This window comes from Rissa tridactyla, chromosome 1 (assembly GCF_028500815.1).
Source record: "Rissa tridactyla isolate bRisTri1 chromosome 1, bRisTri1.patW.cur.20221130, whole genome shotgun sequence".
In the NCBI taxonomy this organism is placed as follows: domain Eukaryota; kingdom Metazoa; phylum Chordata; class Aves; order Charadriiformes; family Laridae; genus Rissa; species Rissa tridactyla.
In genome coordinates, this window is record NC_071466.1 from 202,179,606 (window position 1) to 202,203,083 (window position 23,478).

At 45.1% G+C, this 23,478-nt stretch overlaps 1 protein-coding gene across 1 annotated transcript in view; it reads left to right on the plus strand.

Moving 5' to 3' along the window:
* CELSR1 (cadherin EGF LAG seven-pass G-type receptor 1) overlaps window positions 1-23,478 on the plus strand; it is a 174,831-nt gene that overhangs the window by 110,784 nt on the left and 40,569 nt on the right. The window contains exons 6-13 of the mRNA XM_054218028.1: window positions 12,622-12,779; window positions 13,922-14,085; window positions 15,465-15,590; window positions 20,468-20,634; window positions 21,081-21,266; window positions 21,594-21,707; window positions 22,032-22,206; window positions 22,919-23,060. Coding sequence (XP_054074003.1) covers window positions 12,622-12,779; window positions 13,922-14,085; window positions 15,465-15,590; window positions 20,468-20,634; window positions 21,081-21,266; window positions 21,594-21,707; window positions 22,032-22,206; window positions 22,919-23,060 — 1,232 coding nt within the window. The remainder of the gene's footprint in view (window positions 1-12,621; window positions 12,780-13,921; window positions 14,086-15,464; window positions 15,591-20,467; window positions 20,635-21,080; window positions 21,267-21,593; window positions 21,708-22,031; window positions 22,207-22,918; window positions 23,061-23,478) is intronic.

The following is a 23,478-nucleotide window of genomic DNA, read 5'->3' on the forward strand; positions in this document are numbered from 1 at the left end:
AGGAGCACCTCTCGCACCGGGGCATGGTTGCCCCTGCCGAGTGCTGCGTTCTCTAACTCAGTTGGAGAAGACAGACCCCAACAGAAGTCAAATCACTGGAAATGCAATTAGTAATAAAGGCTGGGTATGACTTATGCAAATGTCTGTCACTCGTGACATCTGAGCAGACGCAATTGCAATCTGAGGGAGAATTCCTGAAGTTAATCCTCCCGGTGGCTTCCAGACTAATTTGTTAAGGGATTGAGGGAGATTTTCTAAATAAACAATGCAGTTGTTGAAGATTATGATAATGCCACTGTTGATCAGATGTGGGCATGGCCAGAGTTTGGATTTTGCTGGCTCAGAGTGACTTGCTGTGTTTACAGTGTTCATGATCAACACAGCCCGCTCTAGCATTGCTTGGCATTGTCTGGTAAAGATGCAGAACATTAATTGCAATCTTAAGCAAATCTGGGGGGCGGGTGGGCAGGGCAGTGCTGTAAATACTGAAAACGTCGTTCAGTTAGGAGCAACCTACTTCTCTGGGCGTATTTTTCCAGGAAGAAATACAATTTTGTGGATCTGCATTTCCAAACCTAAATTCATAATATCTCCAAGAAACGCCAATATAGTTTTTAAAGGCACTCTCAAGTGTGCAAGGCAGAAAGCGTATCAAAATTTAGTGCTTCCTCTTAAAACAAATCACTTATTCTTACTTAAGATTTAGCCATATTTCTAATTGTATCATTTCCTTATCACCCATCCCATTGTGAGTATTGAATATTTAATATTTAATAGCAGAAGGTACTGCAGGGTTGTGGAGGTCAGTGGTGGCATGATGAGGAGGCATCAGTGGACAGTGCTAACTTCCAGCAGAACGCTGATGGTATACTTCACCAGATCATCAGTTTGTGCTGGATGCCTTTTCTTCTACAGCATTTTCATGGGATCAAGTGTTCTGCCGTAGCTTAAGCATGGGGAAGCTTGCAGGACACCAAAAACACAGAGAGCATGACCACAGTCAAGTCGTTAGCTCTAGTTTTGAGAACTTAGAACTTATCTGTGGTTACCTGTGGAAGTGCTGGGCCTCTTCACAAAGAAAGTTGCCAGGGTTTCTTCAGTTATATGAGGAAGAAAAGCAATTCAAGTGAAAAGGCACTTTCTTTGCTAGCCGCAACCAAAATTTTTAATGAGCATCCCGAGGGACATATATGTTTAATTTACTTTCCAACTCAAGAGGTCAGGGAGTTCTTACTGGATTACCAATATTGTTAGCCAGATGCAGGTTACAAATAGTTTTTCACAACTTTCTTACAAGATCTGTATCAGCAGATTATTGTGCTTTTGGGTGGGCTGGCTTTTATACTTACGAAGTAGGATGGTAGGTAGTGCGTGGGGGCACACATACAATGAGGGTACATGAGGGTATGACCTTAGAATCAGAGCTATGCATTTGCATCATTTATCCGTACTGTGTATTTTTGGTGCTAGTGGGCATGACTGTTAAAAAACAAACAAACAAACAACCCAAAAAACGTAGCAATTAAAATTACAAGCGTCTGAAGGAGGGGAAAGAAATTAGATTTTCCATTGCTGAATGCATGCCAGAGTTTTACATTTAAAGTTCAAAATGTTTTTCTAGTCAAACAGATAAAATAAGTTGCTCGTGTCTGACTGCAAAACATTGTTTCCTACATGCTCAGAACTCAATTTTTAAAATGCCACGAAAAAAAGGTAATCCCTGCAAGAATAGTTCAGTTTATGAGTCATTTCCTGGCACTCTGACTGAAGATTCAGACTCCCATTGTTGCTGAGGCCCAATTCATCCTCTTCCACCTAAATCCACAGGATCATCAATAAAAGTCCTAGTCTAGATAAGACCATAGATTTGATATATAGAAACGGAAGCTTTACAGATTCTGATTAGAAATTATATACATCGTTAATAGTGAAGGTGTATAGTTGGCATGATAATCTGCCCACAGTTCTGATGGTTTCGCTGTCCTTTGAAATCTTTAAATCATGTCAGTATTTCCCTTTCTAAAGGAAAGGTTTTACTCAGGTGCAAGCCATGTTACTGAGGCAGGACTCACTGGGTGACGTTCTGTGGTTGTAGAAGGCACAACACCGATTAGATGGTAACATGAGTCCCTTCCATCCCTAAAATATCACAGGATCCTGTAAAAACCCATCTCGAACTTCAGCCAGCAGTCTTGGAGGTGGGAAGCCAAGAGCCAGGAGGACAGGCGAAGTGTTGCTGCACGTTTGCCCTGTTCTTACTCTTCCACAGCATCTGCCACTCCCTCAGTGGGGCTTTGGCCTGGCCTGTGACTACCATTTACATTCCTAACATGTCCCGAAAAGCACTGAAGGGCCACCTGGCTAATATTTACTCTTTCTTGGTCCTGCTTGGATGTGGTTGCGGAGCCCTTGCAGGTGGTAGTGGGTGTAACGGGGGGCAGCTGGCCTGCCCTTGCGGAACAGGCACACGTGAGCCTGGACTTTAAAAGCCACTCCCTGCAATTCCACCGATACTTATTCATGTGGATTTCAATTAGTAGTAATTGGTTTTGTTGATTTTTGGTGTTTTTTTTCTGGTAGAGGGTAAGTGCAAAGTGATTGATATCTGGGAAAGGAAATCAGGATTTGGCGGTGGAGCGACATTCCATTGTCTTGACTCAAAATAACAAATAACTCGCCTCTAAATCTGTGTCTCGGGAAATGAAAGTGTAAAGCAGTGAAAGTCATTTGGAGGTCACTGAGAGGCAAAGTGTGTCCTGCTCCCCAGCCCGGAGTCGCTCAGCTCTCCGTAGCAGCTTTGAGAAATCTCTCGGGGGGGCTGGGGAAGAGGAGGGCAGGCGCGTACCCAGTGCCCGGCTCTTTCTCTCCCCCGCCTGCTTTCGGAACTGTTGCTCTTGCACAGTTTGCAAACACCACCTGAAAACACTGGTTGTTGAGGCGGTGATTTTATACACAAATGCAAACAGTAACTTTTCAGAAATAGTCCCCAGGGTTTTCGCTGTGCGAGTGACAGCAGGGACCAGGTCGTGTCAAAACCAACCCGAGATCCCACTCTTCTGGAAGCCTCATCCTCAGCAAGACTGCTCGGTGCTTTCTCCTCTCACTCCTCACAGTTTTTAAAAGTTTTTAAAACTTGCATGCCCAGTTACAGCACTGCCACTTCTATGTCTGTGCCCACCCCACGCCTGAGCTGGGTCTCGGCTGCGTGGCTTTCCCCATGGTGTGGGGCTCTCAGGTCGCCTTGGGGAAGGTGGCACCTGGTGGTACTCCTTGAGCATGATGTTGCTCGAGCTGAGCTGTCTAACACCTCCACTCCGCAAAACTCCTCAAAGGTTTAATGGCACCTCCCAAAATGTTGATTTTCAGCACCTCCTGAAGGCTAAGGAGATGCAAGGGACCTCCATGAGAGCTGGCAGAGTCTGAATGGCCCTTGGCTCACCATAAGGCCCTGAGGATGGTGCTTGAAGGCTGTGCTGTGCAGCCCAGCCTGCCAAGGGCTTCTGCAAAGCTGTTAGAGTCATTGAATTGGCACCTCAGGAATTTGGTGCGAGTGCTTTGAAGTGCACTGTTATCTCCATTTAATCACACACTAAATCTACAGTAACTCGCTGATTCACAGTAACTTTTCGGGTGTTTTGCATCTGTCTGTGGAGTGAGGGGAAGCAGCACTTTGCAATTACCTGGCCACGAAGGGGTCTGTGTGTACCAGGAAACCCTTGCAAAGACCCATCCATGAGGGGGGTAGCCCACAGAGCAGTGTGGGATTCCTGGATTTTATAGACTCCGTTGTGTCCCACGCTGAGCAGCGTTTTGCTTGGCAAGGTCTCACCAGGGATGAGTCCAAGGAGAAGGAGTTTATTTGCTGTGAATAAGTGTCACGTTGTGCTATTTCTAGGTATTTCTTGGACTCTGACAGCAATAGCATTTGCATCCTGGATGCAAAATTAAGTTGTAAAACATAAAAGACTTATAACGAGTGGTGCTTTGGCAGGTAGATAGGGAGAAACGGTGAAGGGAGAAGGGTTTGCTGAACTGGAAAAGGAGAATATGTGAAGGAGAGCACGGATGCTCTTCCAGCATTCTTCACGCACTCTCCTCTCCCAATTCTCCAAGGATCCAGGAAGAACATCCTTGTTGGTGGAAGGGTTGGCGGAAGCGAGGGAGGCAGCAAAATAGGCAGAAAAAGGGTTCAGAGGGCAGGAGACGGCAGGGAGAAAGCGCACCAGCCACAGGGGCAGATCAGAGGGAAGAAGAGTCATGGAATGTGTTGGGTTGGAAGGGACCTTTAAAGGTCATCTAGTCCAACCCCAGAGGGCTGCAGAGGGCAGACGAGGGAACCCGCAGCAGCAGAGCGCCATGGTGAGCGATGTCTCCCACGCGGAAGGCTGGATGTTGTCTTGAGGAGTGGGCATGGTCTCTCAGAGCCAAAACAGGTCCTTCTTGCTGTGTCACTGATTCAGCAACAAAGAGCTGAGAAGCATCTGTGAATACAAATGTGAGGATAAAATTTCCATTTGCAGGGGGGGAAAACCCATTCTTCCCATCAGTGCTGCAGCAGCCTTTGCCAAAATTAGTCAAATCCAAGAATATACTCTTTGGAGGAGCTGGATGATATTTGTGAAGATGCTGGTCAGGCTCTGTGGAGGGAAGGAGCACATCTGGACACTGTGTGCATGTGTAGCCATGGCTTTTTGCAGCCTCACCATGCCATTGCCACATGGTGGGACAGGAGGGCTGCTCCCCATCTCTGTCCTACCACCGAAAGAGCAGCAGCAATGGGGGCAGCGCCGTTCACGTGTGCCAGTTCTCATAGCTGTGCCGAAAGCCCCTGCTTTGAATATCAAAGTTTAGCCTCTGGATGCGGCAGTGAAGGAGATAAAGAATCAGGCTGGTAAAACTGGCTCAACTTTGTAGCCAAGCCTGGATCCTGAGGATGGGTGTTTCAGGCAGTTTGTCTCGGAAAAGGAACTGGTCTGGTGGCTTTTCAGGATTTGCATTTTTGACTCACCGATGAGAAGCTTTTTGGTTTTCCTTTTCACTGTCACAGGCTCTCATGTTTCTCTACAGACTCAAGCCAAGTTTGTATAAAGCAATGCCATTAAAATATTCAGGGAATAAAGGGGATACATACATCAAAGGAGTAAGGGGTTTATGTGAAATGATTTGTCCTGCCTTTCCCTGGTGACTAATCAGGATGTGTAAAAGATTCTCAGTTCTTCACACTGCCTTATTTTAAAGGTGCTCTGGAAAGCTGTAGGGGGAAACTTTGAAAAGCAGAGATTACCATTAATGGTTTCTCTTAATCTTGCCTAATGTGGAGTTTCCCGATTGATCAGAACAGCCTGCAAGTCCATGCCACGGTGCTAAGCTTCTCTAGCATTTCCTAGTCTCTTCCCCTGGGATTGCAAGCACGGTGCTTTCCACATTTGTTTTTTCCTGTTTATTTATTTATTTTCCTTGCGGGAGGGGGCTGGGCTCCGTCCGCTTGCCCAGGGAGACCCGCCGCCGCCGCAGACCCTTAATGAGCTTTTTGACCACTGAAGCAGCACAGCATCGCCTGGGAATCGGAGGGGGTTTCTCCCTTCCCCATGTTAGGTAGCGGAGCAGAGGCCAGCGGGTTAACGAAGGAGCCGGGGCGGCTGGCAGGCTGCCTAATGAGCGCCAGGGAGCCGGCAAGGGGGGACCCTGCTGGCGGCCGGAGCCCCGGCAGCAGCCTACAGTGGGACCTGATGCCAGTTGCTCCATTTTTTCCCATTATTACTGTAGCTGGAAGCATTAGGAAGCCCCAAAGGGTACGAACGTGAGGCATTTTCCACCCAGCACTTTTGGGGGTGGTGGGGTCTGAACCAGCACATTAACAGTGCAGTGGAGTGCTTTTCTTGTATTAAAAATAACTAGGAAACAGATTCTTTTTAACCTTTAGCCTCTCCAAACAGTCAATAAATCATTAGCTACTGATTAACAAAAACAGAAGGGTAACTTATTGTCCAGTAAGCAAACTCTTGGAAGCACTGAAAGGCTGGCACTGACTTCAGGATGGCTTTTCATTTTACACATTTGCACTTATTAAAAAGACAAACAAACCAAGCTCTGCATATTAAGCCATGCCACACAAAGCATTTTGCGAAAAGACCAACTTTCTAAAATAAATAAATTTTTTAATGTGTACAGTGACCTGAGCAAGTGCAGTATTCACGATATGCAACATTCCATCTGTCTCCCAAGAAAACAGGTCTCCTCGTGCCAAGCATAAAGGGAAGAGTTGTGTCCCATTTGCGAGGGTTCCCAGTTTGTGTTCTCAAAGTCTTGGCCATACTTACAGTCTGCTGCTGAATCGTCTCCTCGGCTGCCAGCTCCTTCAAAAGACTCGATGGGGTGGCTAAAGCAGAGGAAGTCCGCGTGGCCAAGGCTGGGGCTGGAGAGCACAGCTTTCAGTTTGAGTTCAGGGAATGTCCGTGAAGTTGGAATCCTCTCCCGTGGCCGACCAAAAACGCTCTCCCTCTTTCCATCTGCACAAAAACTCAAGTGGTGATTTTTTTATCTAAGTTGGATAAAGGTGTTTCTGGTAGAGGAAATGCTTGTGGGACCTTTGGAAAAGCCCTATTATCTTGCGGATTAACTAATAAAAGGGTGAGATCCAGGAATATGAGTGTCATCACTGCTGCTGATTAACTACACAAACATTGTACTTTATAGTGTTGCTATTACATGTACAGTGTCTAGTCTTTTGTATTTCAAAATAAATCTACCAAAGATTGGACTATTTGCTTAGACTTCTCCAACAATTTTGCATTGTGACTCTTGAAAACTATAGTATTTATAATGTAAAAACGTTAAGTATTTAAGACAAGGCTTTCATTGTCCGTTAACCTGTCTTTTCTGTTCACTGTGCATCGTTAGACCATCTGTGTCTTTAATAAGTAACTGTATGGGCTCTCGCAGTTTAAATATTTACTTTAAAATAATAGAGGATCCAAATGAAACTGAGATACATGAGAATATCCGTGTCTGATGTTTTAAGTGGAATGGGAGTAGATTTGTGCAGCAGATTTGCAAACTATAAACAGATGTGTTTTGATGACCTTCTCTCCTCTATCTGGTCTCCATTTATAAAACACAAGTTCACAGATTAAGCTTCTCAGGGTTTTACAGGCACCTGGGAGAATCTACATGTGTTTCTCTCTGTTGAAGTTGTGGGGAGAAGTCCAAACAGTTCATTGCTCCGTACTTGGGTTTCATGAAAATCAGATTCGGCATCGCTAGTAAAATACCTTCACAGCGGCGTCCCCTCACTGCAGCCTGAGAAAGTCCCTGCAGGTGGCCAAGGGGAGTGACATGCACCTTTGCAGCGTGAGATGGTCACTCCTCCAGGTCACCACTGAGGACAATAGGAGTCTCACTGTTAACCCCGCTGTGGTCAGAAAGGGAGCTGCAGTTTTCAAAAGACATCCTGGGTGACTGTCATTCTTGCAATTACAGTTTGTAATTGTGACTCTGTCCGGGCAAGGGAGAATGTCTTGGGTTAGACACAAGATTTGAGATTGTCCACCCATAGATCAGAACTGCTAATGTCCTTCATGAAAGCTCAGTGAGGCAAAGTTAAGTCTCATAACATTGTGTATAATTTTAGGTACTAATTGTCATTGTTTGAGGAATATAAATGTGGTTCGTCTTGTGTTACAGAGAAAGTTAGGTGGCTTCTGCTCTCACCTGTAGATCCTGAATCAGGGCTGTTTCTTTTCTCCAAGTGACTCTGTATGCAATTATAACAAGAACATGTAAGGGTCAATATAATGAACACAACATATTTTAATATGTTAATATGTTTAATATGAGGCCTCACCTCTAGTGCTGTGTTCAGTTCTGGGCCCCTCTGTACAAGAGGGACATGGAAGTGCTGGAGCGTGTCCGGAGGAGAGCTACCAGGCTGGTGAGGGGTCTGGAGACCAGGTCATATGAGGAGAGGCTGAGGGAGCTGAGCATGTTTAGCTTGGAGAAGAGGAGGCTGAGGGGAGACCTCATTGCCCTCTACAACTACCTGAAAGGAGGTTGTTGAGAGGTGGGTGTTGGCCTCTTCTCCCAGGTGAATAGTGACAGGACCAGAGGAAATGGTCTGAAGCTGGGGCAGGGGAGGTTTAGATTAGATATTAGGAAGAATTACTTTACTGAGAGTGGTCAGGCACTGGAACAGCCTGCCCAGGGAGGTGGTTGAGTCACCATCCCTAGAGGTATTGAAGAAACATATAGATTTGGCACTTCAGGGCATGCTCTAGTGGCAGAGATTGTAGGGTGGGTTTTGTTTTTTTTTTTTAATGTGTGTGTATGGTTGGACTTGATGATCTCAAAGGTCCCTTCCAACCATGAAGATTCTATGATTCTATGATAATACGGGGGGCACAGAATGTTTGAAGAATCACTATGTGGTGGTGATAACACACTGCAACGCTTAGGGCTGCTGTGTTTCCTTTTTTTTTTTTTTTTCCGTCCAGGATGAATCAACTTCTTTCATAGTTTGTTTAAGGGAGGCCAAGTCCTCTCTCTGGTGCTGTTTGGTACCTCTCCTTGCTACTCAGTTTTACAGCATGTGGTCTTTGAAGTTTGAATTCCAGCCCCTCTCTGGACGAGCGCTAAGTAAAAAGGCAGCCTCTAGGGTTAGGCAGCACACGGTAAATTTTCAGCCCCATGAGCAGGAACTCAGTTACTTGCATTACCATTAATGGGGGTCATGCTGGTAAATTCCTGTACACCACATTGAACATTTACTCATGAGTGCAGAATTGGCACAGCTAATGGAACTTGCCTTTCGGGTAGCATGGTGTTTCAGGAGATGAGTCTGACAGGCAGAAAGGACGGCTAAGTACCCAGATGAAAGTCTGGCTTTTAACTCCTTGAACGTATTTCCAGGAAATAATAGTGTGAATTAATGCTGGTTAGTGTTAGCTGTTCCTACTGTTAGGGATCAGTCTTGCTCCAGTAGGATTCCTCAGAGGCGAAGATGGTGCCTGAAATGTAAATGTGTGTGCTATCATTTAGCGTTGGCAATTCACTTTCTTGTGTATTTTCCAAGTACTACTTACTTACTTTGTTTTGAACATAGACTAGTCCTCTTGCTAACACCAGCTTCTATAATCACAAACAAAGTTCTTCTTTTTATAATTTTCGTCCCTGCAGCTTTCCCAAAGGTTTCCTCTTATAGCTGAGTATCACCTGCTGATTTCCACCTTACATTACTCATGGGCATCTTATCCCCATTTTTTTCTGGTACTACGTCCGTTGCAGTAGTAGCATCTTCTCATTTCCAAAACTCTTCCTTAGCCTTCGCTTTGCTAGACTGAACACAGCAAGTCCTTTTTGTCTATTTGATATAAGGTAAGCTTTCCATTGCCCTGGCTGCAGTCCTGTACATCTGCTTTAGTTGGAAGTTATTTTTAATAAATGAAATCAACATTGTTCACAATATTCTGTCCTAGTCAGTGTCATAGCATTTCCCTCATACTTCACAACAACCCACTGTAGTATTGTGTTTTATATATTTTAATCACACCATGGTTCACAATTGTTTTGCAGTCAGTTAATACAGTTTTGTTTTTCTCATTTTTCATAATTTGCAGCTGATGATCTCTGATCCTGCAATACAAATTCCGGTAGTTAGATCCCAAGTTTCATGTTCTGTGATTAATTCTTTTTCTAGGACTCAGCTACTCAAAGTGGTTCTTTATTTTAATGCATGATACTCTAAATATCCTTTGCATCACCAGCAAACTATATTTACTATTAATCAAAATATTAAATTACTAAAATCAGTTTCATGATTCAATTCTGAAGTAACTCCTAACTTAGGCTCCCTCAGTTCCAGTCTTTTATTTATTTCACATTACTTCAATTATAAAGTATTCCCTGCACTAAGCATGGAGATGAGTGGTGTAGTACTTGCCACGTATAAGCGAAGAAAAGAGTCCATGTCACATTAAATCACTCAGAGAATCTCTTTCCTTTCCCAGCAACATATTATTCCATTTTGGGAAAAGCCTATTCTGTCAAAGGAGCCTTTTGACGCGGTCAGAAAATCACTGTTTGAATGTGTGTTTGAACTAAGTATGGTTTGAACTGACGATCAGTCTCTTCCCATTCACCGGAATATTCCGTTTCCTCTTCACCAGTTTATAGTTCTGTGTGGTCATCAGAGCCAAAGAGATGCCAGAGGTCTGCACAGCAATGACCAGTCAACATCTAGAGAAACACTTCGCAATTTCTACGTTAAGTAAAAGTGGGGGGGGGGGAAATCAATTTGCTACTGCAGCTATTTGACTGTGAAGGAGCAGCTGCAGACTGCTGAGTCTCATCAGGTTGCAATCTTGATTAACATTGGGCAGATCCCCCCTGCTGCGAGAATAAATACCCTGCCTTTGTGAAGGCTCCCATGTAAGAAACAATAGGTTGTTTCAGTGAAGCAAAAGCACGTAAATGTTAATCGAATCATTCCTCCAAATGAATAGAAGCAGCACCCAGAATGTAAACATTTTAGTTTTGGAAGGGAATGTCTGCCTGTCAGTTGGTTAATTTTCTATGTATTGTTTCATGTACTTTGAAAAGCTGCTCACTAACATCGCCATCATTGCGTACAATAACATTTTCATCACTGCAAATACGTATGCTTCCTGTCTTTCCAAGCTGGGCAGTGGCAAAGCCCAGGGAGTATCGGAAAAAATGAAATCTGCCTTAATATCACTCGAGAGAGGTCAAAACCTTATACTGTGTAACTGCCAAACTATGTGATCACGTTAGTTCTTGGTAGAGGAAATGGAAAATACTTTCCAACTGGAATTGACACCAGGAAACATGTTTTAAAAATGTTTTTTATACATTGGGATAATTATCCTTAGAAATAAATCTGTTTTTCTTTACGCATGATGAAAGTGGCTTTAGGTATTTTAACAAATTCATGTGTGTACAAGCGAAGCAGAAAGAATAGGCATTTATCTCCTTACTGCTTCCTTGTTTGATGTACAAATAAGGGATTTCGGTACGCAGTTGAGCAATATATGTTTTAAAGCAAGTGTACAGCAAACTACAGCGTGATACCCAGCCATCTTCCATTTTCATATGGTTACAACTATTGTTGATCAACACATCATAAAAATACCTCTTGGCTTTCGGTTTTGCCGCGTGTCTGGTCAGATCCTGGTGACTTCACTCCTGTGGGCTGTCCCTTTGCCTGTAGAGGAATGGCAGCAAAGCCAGGGGAGCTCAGCTCATTGCCTCTCTTGTACCCATAAAGTCCTCAGAGATCCTGCACCAGTGGTAGATCAGGACTCTGGAGCTCCCTACGAACACTAAACACGGAAAACGGCTTTCTTACATAATTTGCTAGTTCTTCATTGAGGCTGATATGCTGCTGTTTATGCACACACCCTTTTTTAGCAGTCACGGTGCACTTCTCCACTGGAGGAATCCGTCTCTTCAGTTATTGCGTAGCAGGTGTCACCTCCTGTCGGTCACACTGGGGTCCATCTCATGAGATAGGAAATAGGTGAAGGGTACGTTTGTGGTAGAGGCACAGAAGTTTGGTGGTTGGATTCCCAGTGGTCCCATAGGCTTTCCTGTCTGTTGGGATCACTGAATTTCCCCAGTTGTTGGTAGTTGCTGAAGTGGGGAGAACAACAACTGCCAGCAGGATGAATGGCAGAGCAAGCCAGTAACAGTGGAGGTGTGAAGCTGAGTGTGATAATTCTAGTTTTGTGGCCCACATTCACCAGGGCACATTGTGATTGGGTGGGCAGGAGTTTCCTACTGCCTGGGTGAAGTCGGACATCAGCGCAAGCTGGAGCATCTATTGCCACGCTAAAACACACTTTCTTCCCATCTTCCATGCACCACCCACAGTGTCAGTGTGTGTGCCTGGACCGAAGTGACTCTGTGAGCAAGCTCAGATCCATCCGTTACTTTCGATTGTCCAACTCTACAGGTCACTGATCTCTGTTCTCCCATGACTGGAAACTGGGGGCTTCTCAGACAGGTCAGCAATGGTCAGTGGTTTTCTGTGCCCCGGAATAAGCAGTCTTCATCTAAGCTCCCTTCTAGTCATCAGACAACCTTTCACTACAACCTTTGTAAGAACCTGCACTCAGTTTCTGGTGGCCCTGACAGACTACCCCTATCAGAGAAAATTTGATTTAAGCCTTTAGCCTCATTTGTGATATTACATCATTTTATGGTTTTCTGTCTTTGGGCAGAAACGATGTACCAATTCAAGTTACTTCATTTACCTGAGGTGAAGAACTGCAAAATGAGCAAAATTTATTAGTTTGTTGTGCAGAACTAAGAAAATGCCTCTTTGAAGGTACATGGGCCAAAATGGTTCAGCAGTGGAAAAGACCAAAGCCACTTCTGACCATGCTCTGTATCACACTGGGCATGTGTGGACTCTCTTTGAAGTCATCCGTTGGGGTTTTTTCTTGCCTAGATGTCATAGGTCAACTTAACTTCTACTGTTTTGTTTATATATCCTATTTTAGTGCCCGTTGGAGGGTGGGAAGAAGTCTGTCTTTGAGCTGGGTGAACCAGCACTTAAATCCCTTGTGTATGTAGCATTGTATGACACGTGCCGTGTATTTCTTGAAGCCCAACATTGGGCGATTAGGAATTCCTCATGGGCCTTCGGGAGAGAAGGTGGCCGTGGTGACCGTGGACGACTGTGACACAGCAGTGGCTGTGCGCTTCGGGAGCCTCATTGGAAACTACACCTGCGCTGCCCAGGGGACTCAGACTGGCTCAAAGAAGTAAGGTTTCCCTATGTCTGCATTTTCCACTCATTCTTTTCTTCCAGACGAGAGTCAAGAGTATGTTGATTAACCACTAAGCAAATTAAGTTGGAAAAGCAGATACAATTTAACAAGAAAAAGTGACAAGGTTTAGTTTGGTAGGTGAAATTTGTTGGAGGCTACTGCAAATATCAGCACGCCGGGTGGAATGCACGGAGTTCCGTGTAGATATGTGCCCAAATTACTTGGAAAATGCAAATAAATAAAAAAAAAGACCTGAAGGTCAGCGTGGATGGCTCCCGAAAAGCACCTACTCAGTATGAAAACGTAGTTAGAAGGGCAAATAAAATGTTCGACTTTATTAATGAAGAGGATGGCTGAAGAGCTTATTACTTCCATCATTTAAGTTAATAGTCCTATCTTAAAAGGAGATGGAAATAAAGAAGGTACAAAAAAGGCCATCGAAAAATGATTAGGTATTAAAAGAAACTTTCCTGTGAGGAAAGACCAGAAAGGTTAGTACTGTTGAGTTTAAAGATGAGATGGACAGCAAGAAACATAGTGGGGATATAAAATAATGAGTGATAGCACAAAGACCATTGAGATGCCCATGCTGCTCTAAAATCCCAAGAGAAGGAGGGACCATAAAAATTAGAGTTGATTCAAACTGACCAGGTGATATACTTTTCACACAGTGTGGAGTCACTCAGTGGAACCTGCCTCCACCAAATGTTATTAAGACCAAGATCTTCAGAGGATTTAAAAAAGGTTGGGAATGTGTAATAATTAAGTCATATCAAAATCTACAGCATCTCAACCCTTGTGCTGTGGAGTATGAGACTGAGTGACTGGAGTCACAAGAGTCCTGTGGCTGGACATTTTTCCATAATTTTCTTTTTTTTTTCTTCATATTGGCCACTGGTAGGGACAGGTCATTGGATTCTGTGTGCGTATGACAGCTCCTAAGTTAAAAGTTACGATGTTTCTAGAAGGTCCTTTGATTACAAACTCTGGAAGTGCTGATGTAGCAGAGGGATGCGCATGGCAACACAAGTGAACTAAACGGCGCAAGTGTGCTTATGGATACAGTAAGATAAAGAACAAAACAAACAAAACAATCTATATGCAAGAAATGATGAGCATTTCTTTGTTTTTTTCAGATCTTTGGACCTAACTGGCCCTCTCCTCCTTGGGGGTGTTCCAAACTTGCCTGAAGATTTCCCGGTGCACAACAGACAGTTTATCGGCTGCATGAGGAACCTCTCCATTGACAGCAAGCCGATCGACATGGCTAGTTTCATCGCCAATAATGGCACCTTGCCAGGTATGAGTGGCTACCACCTCAAAAGTCAATGCGAGAAAGCTCTCTGCCGCAGCTGTGTGTGTTACAGGGCTTAGGATGTCCGAGGGGCCGGCGCTGGGAGGAACCCCAGGAAGGGGCAGGGGACAGCGGGGTGTGAAATAGCTCCTGTCCCTCTGTTAGCACTGCTGAGTGCAAAGCGTTTGCGTGTGGCAGGGGCTCGAGGCGCGGCTGGGCATTGCACTGCCACCACATCACTGGCATGGCTGCAGCCTGCTCGGCACACCTCGTTTGTTTGAACAAGGAGCAGTCCCTACCCGCGCCAGGGACACACACAATGGCCTGTGGCACAGCGCACACGTACAGGACTAAGCAGCTTGCAAAAAAGGACGGGGCTTGTTTAGATCTTCTGCATTGCTATGAATTTCACCCAGGAATTTACTCCTAAGTGAACTTTTCCCTCTTCTTTTTTTTCTTTTTTTTCTAATTACCTTTTAAATGTCACTTTGCTCTGAAAGCCGGTGGGATTAGTTCATGAAAAAGACAACATTTTTAATGACTTCTTCATAAATTATGTTTGTCCTGTAAATCGAATTCCGCAGTCCTCCAAATATGAAACCTGCTGCATGAAGCAGCCTTTTGGAGTTTCTGATTTGGTTTCCAGTCCCTGGATCCCAGATCAGGATTAGTTTGGGTGTACAAAATGTTCTCATCATCATAAAATCATCTCTTCCACACACAAGTGGCAAATCCCTTCCTTCCACCCTGCTGAAGGTCTGTGTAAGAGCTAAATTGCAGTTTTTAGGTATGTTGCATTGATCACGGATTAAGAAGGGAGTCGTAGCATAAGCTTCAAATGGCTGTTTTGTCTTGGAGCCCTTTTTTAACAGTTATGTCCCTAATTTTCATTAAACAAAAGTTTTTATCCGATGGAAATATACATCAGGAGGGGCATGAAGTGTTTTCTTCAGGATGGATTTTTTTTTTTCCTGATTTGGAAAAGTGTTTCCCTATAGCTTAAAACAATGATATATAGTCATGTTACTCCGCGGTGTAACACTGCGCATTGGCTTTCCCTGGTTAGTCTGTTGGTTGGATGACAGTAAGTTGCAAACAGTGGTGCTGAGTCACAGCACCAGTCAATCTGCCTGTTTCCAGCAGTGGAGAAGAGTGTAAAAACAGGACAAGCACGCAGTGATATTTCCCCCAAAATTTCTCTTAGTCCCCAGAGGTTTACAGCTCAGTGACTGTTTTTAATAGCCTTTGATTGATTTGTCTTTATGAATGTGACACTTGCACGGTTCATGTAAACATCCACATTTTGCTTCGCTGACTTCAAGGATATTAAAAAAAAAAAAAACAAATTTATAATGGTCATGTCTTCTTTTTACATAAAAACTCAGGCTGTGCGGCGCAGAGGAACTACTGTGAAACCAGCTGGTGCCAGAATGGAGGCACGTGCGTCAACAAGTGGAACACGTACATCTGCGAGTGCCCCGTACGCTACGGAGGGAAAAACTGCGAGCAAGGTAGGACGCAAAGACCTCTCTGTGCATAGTCATGTGTGCAGGTTTCACTACCCATCGTTAGCGTTTCATGGCATGTATGTCAAACTGTAATGCTTAAAGGATAGGTAACAGAAGATTGCAATTAAGACTAAAAATCACCCATTATCTTTTTGAAACAATTTTAGAGATCGCCTGTATAGTAAATATGATGGATGACATACTGTCGTGAATAACAGCAGCTTTCATTGATTTACTTACATAAGCAAAGCAGTTCCACGGAACTTGGCAGTAGTTAGTAATTTGTTTATAGTAAAAATGCCTGATCCTAAGCCCCTTTAAATCAGTGGAAAGAATCCCGCTGACTTTATTGGGCTTTGACTCAAACCAGGGATGAATGTGCAGTTTTAATCACCACTTTCTTGGCAAGAAGGCAGTCTCTGCTGAGTACGAGCACTTTCAGTTTTATTGGGTTTTTCTTTGATTGAACACAATGTGAGTATATGTGTAAAACCTCATTAATAAAGGATGAGGAAGGAGCAGCAGGTGTGTTTTATAGGGCGTGAAGAACTTGCAGTTAGTTTCTTTCCAAGGAAGTGAGGAGTCGTCTCCGTTAGGAGTCCCATGGGGTTACTGCAGCAGCAGGCTGCCCGCTGTAAGGTGGCACCTCCACGTCTAGTGGAGGGTTGCTCATTTGGAGTCTTCCTGGAGGCTTCCAGGAAAGAAAACCTGCTTAAACTAGACATGGCTTTCCCAGAAACAGAAGGCCAAATTCTGGCCTCTGATGCAGATGTGGTAGATCTTTGTTTCCATTATCCTCCTGTGACACTTATCATAGAATCAGAGAGTAGTTCGGGTTGAAAGGGACCTTTAAAGGTCATCTAGTCCAACCCCCCAGCCATAAGCAGGGACATCTTTAACTAGATCAGGTTGCTCAGAGCCCTGTCCAGCCTGACCTTGGATGTTTCCAGGGACGAGGCATCTACCACCTCTCTGGGAAACCTGTTCCAGTGTCTCACCACCCTGACAGTAAAAAATGTCTTCCTTAAATCTAGTCTAAATCTACCCTCTTTTAGTTTAAAACTGTTACCCCTTGTCCTTTTGCAACAGGCCCTGCTAAAAAGTCTGTCCCCATCTTTCTTATAAGTCCCCTTTAAGTACTGAAAGGCTGCAGTAAGGTCTCCCTGGAGCCCCTTCTTCTTCAGGATGAACAACCCCAGCTCTCTTAGCTTTTCCTCACAGGAGGGGTGCTCCATCCCTCCGGTTGTTTTTGTGGCCCTCCTCTGGACCCACTCCAACAGGTCCATGTCTTTCCTGTGCTGGGGGCTCCAGAGCTGGATGCAGTACTCCAGGTGGGGTCTCACCAGAGTGGAGTAGAGGGGCAGAATCACCTCCCTCAACCTGCTGGCCACGCTTCTTTCTAAGCAGCCCGGGATAGAGTTGGCTTTCTGGGCTGTGAGTGCACATTGTTGGCTCACGTCCAGCTTTTCATCCACCAGTAGCCGCAAGTCCTTTTTGGCAGGGCTGCTCTCAATCCCTTCACCCCCAGCCTGTATTGGTACCAGGAGTAGCACTGACCCAGGTGCAGGACCCTACACTTGGCCTTGTTGAATCTCATGAGGTTCACACGGGCCCACTTCTCAAACCTGTCCACATCTCTCTGGATGACGTCCAGGTCATGCTGGATGGCATCCCCGTCCCTCAGGCATATCAACTGCACCACTCAGCTTGGTGTCATCTGCAAGCTTGTTGAGGGTGCTCTTCATCCCACTGTCTGTGTCATTGATGAAGATATTGAACAGTACTGGTCCTAATACGGACCCCTGAGGGACACCACTTGTCACCAGTCTTCATCTGGACATGGAGCCATTGACCACTACCCTCCTGGCTTTCAGGTTGTTCATTTGAGTGCTCAGATATGATCCTAACAGCATTAGCTATAAATAGGAAGCTTTTTTTTAAAAAGTTAGCTAGAATATTTGCATTCTTATGTAGGAGTGATTGGCTGATGCATTACTTCAGTCCCTTTCACAGTGCTGGATCTGCGTCAGGTTCACAGACAGCAATGGCTTTGCAGGTTAAGAATTCAACTTTTTCAGTTACCCAGTCTTCATAAACTCTTGGATCTGGTCTGCAGTAGTGAGGATGGGGTGTCTTACCTTCACCACCCTGCTAGGACATGCTGTCTCACCTTCTGGCAGCTCCCATCTCCCTCTGCTGACATATAGAAGAGAGATAAAATTAGGGAAAAATGAGTTTCACCTTTGTTGTAGTTTAATTCTTTTGAAAATTGAGATATCGCAATGCTCTGAAGAAGATCTAGGAGCTGTGCCCGCCTTGCTCTTGACTGGCTACTGTCATTGCACTGGCCTTGAGCTGAACACCACAGGTTTGCACCAAAACATAAGCTGTCATATGTCCTGCACCCAAACTGCGGGTGACATCCAGTGTTGGCAGTGTGTTTCCCCAGGCCCTCTGTCTCCACAGTGAATAGCCCTCATGTCTTTCTGATGGCCTTTTAAATGTAGGAGATTCTTAAAATTGCATGTAGATACACAGACAGTCCTTCAAAGTGACAAACCCCGAGAAAACAATTAGTTTGCATCACTGCATCGCCGATGGCAGGGAGACGCTGTGCTTCAAAGCATGTGCGCTCGCCTCTGTGGTGACAGGGGTGTTCAAGTCCCACCTGTCCCCTCCACGGACACCCCTGGTCCCAGGCGTGGGGAAGGGCTGGGGAGAGGAGGGAGGTCAGAGAGGGCTGACTGATGGGGATTTCTGTTTTACTACCAGAGGAAGATGCACCCTGGCCCCAGGGAAGGGAGGGGAGTTGGGAGGAGGTGTGGGAAGGGAATGGTATTTGCAAGCACCAAAAGTCACCACCGGTGAGAAAAGGAAGGTGGCTAATTGCCATGCCAGTCCAGTTCTCCCAGAAGCTGAGCTGAAATGCTTGCAAGCAGCAGCCAGCAGGTGGGAAGCTCCACTCTCCGGAGGCAGACGGACTTAAAAATCTCAAGAACGGTCTGGAAAACCACTAGCAAAGAAGCTGGCAGTTGAGGTCGTTGTGAAGGTTGGCAGGGTAGAGGAGGAAGGAGAGGGATGACTTTTGCACGTGTGGAGCAGAAGGAGGAAATGACCATTCTCAACACTGATGTCCCGGTTACTTTTACACTGATGTGGTGCAGTGCGGGCTGATGAGTTGTGTCCTGGCCCAGACCACAGAGCTCAAGCACTGGATTAGAGTTTTGAGGAACCTGGGAACATGTATGTCTGGTGGTGGACCATTTTAAATTGCTGTCTGGGTTTCAAGAGCAGGCTAAGCTTCAGTTGTTCCACCATACGCCCCCACTAGCCTTCACGGAGGACTGAATGTGACTGTAAGGGGAAGAGCACAGCCTGGAGCGGGAGGAAGAGGGGCTGCCCTTTGGGGCTGCCTGCACTTACCCTGGGGTGGGGTGGTTGGGTAACCACATCTTAGAGAAGGGCAAGTCAAGTTCCACCTCTGACTTGGCTAGGGATAGTCCGCTCGTCACTGACATCTTGTTTCTCACAAATGGGGAGCTGAAGGGCTTGCAGACAGCACTTCCCTCCAACCCTGGCGCTCCTCCCCACACAGCCTTTCCCCTTATAGTGAGACTGGCAAGTAGACGGATCCGAATTTGGGGTTTGGGTTTTTTCCTCCAAAAAATGCGACTTCACATCAACTCGACTCCATCTTCTGCAACGATGTTGCAGTCCTTTTTCTAAGAACTCATCATTTTATAGTAACACATTTGTTTGTGTACATGACGTCTCTTACTACAAGAACATCCAGAAGAGCCAGCAGATATGGTAGTGTGGAGCAGAAGGGGAAGGAGACTGTTAAGCCCTGTCATCTTGCTGACCATCCACATGGGCTCAGCATATGATGAGATACAACACTGGGTGCCAATCTGTGATGGTTGTACCCAGTCTCTAGGGCCTACTTCCACCTGCAGAAAGCTGCCATGGACTTCACCAGCATGCTCATGAGTGAGGACGTCAGGCAGGCGCTGACTGCAGATCCCACTACAAGGTGCCATGCATGGTGGAGGTGCCATATGGGATGCTGCAAATAGGACAGAGCTCCCACAACTTAATTGTGCTTCTAATCAGTGGGATCCACTAATCCGTGGTACTGTAGCTCCTGTTACCTGAGGTAACTACTTTAAGAGTCCAAAGGGTGGGTGTTACCCTATTTTCCATGAGCAGAGTGCTTTCCATCGAAGGCTGTCATCGGAGTCTGCCTGTAGGAGCTGTGTCTGTGCAGGGTTAGAGAGGAGGACAGCTCTTCAGCTGTCACCTCGAGATATTTAAGGCAGATGACCTGGGCAATTCCACACGAGGCTTCTCCCTGTGAAAAGGCTGCGTAGCTGAGATGGATGAATAATCTGGCCCTGGAGTATTTATAATTAATTATATTTCCTGTTGCCTCCCGGTCTTTTCCTCTGTGTTTAATCTGTTAATTAGAAGTAGGTAATCAAGGATATGTTGAAAACATCTGCAGCAAGTGTTGCCCTCATATTTCCTGCTCTGTCTACCCACTCATCAGCAGAACTGTATCAGTAGAGATCCTGAGCTTACCTTGCTAGGAACACCTCTCACCTGTGTAAAGCCATAGCAGCGTGGAGACGCTGCCTTTGAGGGCAGGCACCGAGACAAGGCGCCTACCCCTCAACAACGTAGTTTGTGAATTTGCAGTATGATCAGCTGCTTCATAGTAACTCCCCTAGGCCAGCTCTTACTCCGTATTAGATTAAAAATAGCTCAGTGGATGAGGGGCTGGCTGCCGCGCACCATCGCTGTGACATAGCATCATTTCTTCTCGTCACCTTTGTCCTGAAAGATATCAACCTGTTTCTCTCCTGGCTTTTGATTTACAGCAATGCCTTCTCCCCAGCGTTTCAGCGGTGAAAGCATTATCATTTGGAGTGACCTTGACATTACCATCTCTGTGCCATGGTACATCGGGCTGATGTTCAGAACCCGGAAAGTCAATGGCATGTTAATGCAAGCCAACGCTGGGACTGCATCCAAGATCAACATTCAGGTAAAATTGTGGCTGCCTTTGGATAGAAAAGAATTAAGAAGTTCCCCCCCATCAGTGGATATGGCCACATGAACTACATAGCTTTGTCCACCCAGCTAAATGCACATTAATAAATGCAAATTATTGTCATCATTGTGATCATTGTAAAATTGAGATTAGTTGGTTTAAGATTTTTTTTTTTAACAGAATTAGTAGTCTGGATTAATATAGATGCCAAAAAAAATGTATCTCTTGGTTGTTTTGGGGGTTTTTTTGTCAGTAGGGTAAGTTAGCTTCTGAATGTCCAAAGTTACGCGAGGAGTTATTGCAAGCGTTCCCTTCTTTACTGTTGGGTTTTTTTTTCCTTTTGAGTTGTCTTAGGAAATGTTATTATCTTTCTCTCTGCCCCCTTCTGCATCAAATACAAATATGTAGCAAAAAATAGACATGATTTTTTATTTCAACAGATACTGAACAACTACGTGCAGTTTGAAGTGTACAGTGGCCTGAGCCAGGTTGCTCGTTTGAAGATGACCCAGTCACGAGTCAGTGACGGGGAATGGCATCATTTGTTAATAGAGCTGAAGAGTGCTAAAGATGGTAAAGACATCAAGTACCTCGCTGTCATGTCCTTGGACTACGGGATGTACCAGGTAAGGCAGCATCATAACTTTGCAACTGAGCGCTACAGAAATGTTTTAAGGAGAAAGTAGGATAAAGGATTGTGGACAAATACTTAACGCTGTGAGCCATGTTCTGTAGTGTCTAATGAAATTATATTAATTTATTTAGCCTAATGATAAGGTATCTCATGAACAAGTCTGTAAAAAGCCACATTCAGATATCTAGCTCCTTGCTGCTTTGATATTTTTTCTGTCAGCGACTGTCAGCTACTGCTTGACTCCGTCACTACAGAAAGTAGGCTGTCTGTGTCACAGAGGATGATAGTGCTTCTTATCGACTGTCCTTTTCCTCAACAGAGCACTGTGCAAATTGGAAATCAACTACCTGGACTGAAAATGAAAAGCATCATTGTGGGAGGTGTCTCTGGAGACCAGATCTCTGTTCAGCAGGGATTTTATGGCTGTATGCAGGTATGAAATGAAAAGTGTAGCAACAAACTTGGAACTTTTAAGAAAATACCCATGTGAAAATGTGGGCTTTTCTTTTTCATCCATCTGCAAACATTTCTGTTTCCTCCATCAAAATATCTAAGAATCAAAATATTAAAGTCCACCCACTTTCCCAGGTATGGATCTGGTCTCACAGGGGAACAGCATTTGAAAAAAAACATGGGTTTGGCTCATCAGGTGCTATTTCTTTAAAATGTAGCCGTATGGATTAATGGAAGTAGTGAAACATATTACTGTATTCTGAATGAAGACTCTAATTTAAAAATAATGGTCTTTTGTCACCAGGGAGTAAGAATGGGAGAGACATCTACAAATATAGCTACACTCAACATGAAACAGGCTATCAAGATCAACGTGAAGGAGGGTTGCGAAGTGGATAACCCCTGTGATTCCAACCCGTGTCCCCAGCACAGCTACTGCAGTGACGACTGGGACAGCTACTCCTGTGTCTGTGACCCAGGTAAACCAGCGACCGTCGCGTGCACTCATCCAGGAGCTGGATCACATCCTCATGTGCTCGTCAGAAGAGCAGCAGCAGCAGCATGCCTGCAAAGCGCACATCTTCTGATTCTTCCTCATCCAGTCAGTATTATCTTTCTAAGCCTTACTGTAGCACCCTTGAAACTGCAGTCATGGACTGAGGATCATTTGTTCTAGGCAACATATCAACCAAACAGAAAGACGGTTTCTGGTCCAAAGGGCTCTTTCCACGCACCTCCCCTTTTTCTTTTTGTCTGTTTTCTTTTTCTTTCCCAGCCTTTTCTGCTGTTGGATTTCAGTCTCACACCCTGCATCCTAATCGAGATACTTTGAATGTTTTCTCTGTTTTGGTGCATGTAGCCAGCACATGCTGTCAGCACCCAGCGCAGTCACCTCCCGTACACGCAGGGAGAGAATACAAAACTATTTGGAACACATGCCCTGAATATAAAACTGGGAACCAAAGGCACAAGGGTGCCTCAAGCATGTTAACAGACTGTTGAAAAGAGCAACCCACTATCTTTTTTGCTGAGAGGGAAAAGGGTGCCTTCTTTCTGACAGTATCTCAGGGGGAATCTACTGATTATTGAAGATGTGTTATTAGTGTATAGGCTTAAAATAGATGGTCTTTTGGAGACATGCAAATCGTAAATTACAACGGTTGCTGTAATTTTATGACCTTGTCTCCCCAGGGTACTTCGGGAGAGACTGTGTTGATGTATGTAACCTGAACCCATGTGAGCATGTCTCCACGTGCGTGCACAAACCTAGCTCATCCCATGGCTACACCTGCGAATGTGGACAAAGCTACTATGGACAGTACTGTGAGAGCAAGTAAGAGGATTATTTTTGTTCTTGATCCCTCCAAGTACCTCTTCTGCTAAGGCAGCAGTCCTCCTGCTTCCTTTTCTGCTTCGGTTAGCTTTCCTGTTACAATTTGAGTGCTCGTAGTAGATGGTATTTGGAGGCTCCATGCCCTTTGGTGCTCCTGAGCTCTCTTCCCAGAGACCAGGCAAACTTCTATATGCTGAGGAACCACTTTGCTTCCACAGCAGCTCAGGGGCTCGACCAACTGTGATGCATGACACAGCACTGCGTCTGACCTGCACCTTGTGGTGGGCTTGGCCTGAGTTTGCTCTGTGTCTCCTTCAGCTCCCCCAGCACGCACACACACACACACAGAGCGATGCATCCCGTTAGGTGGCCTGTGGCCAGATAAAATGGCTTTGCAGTTCGGATCCACTCCCTGGGC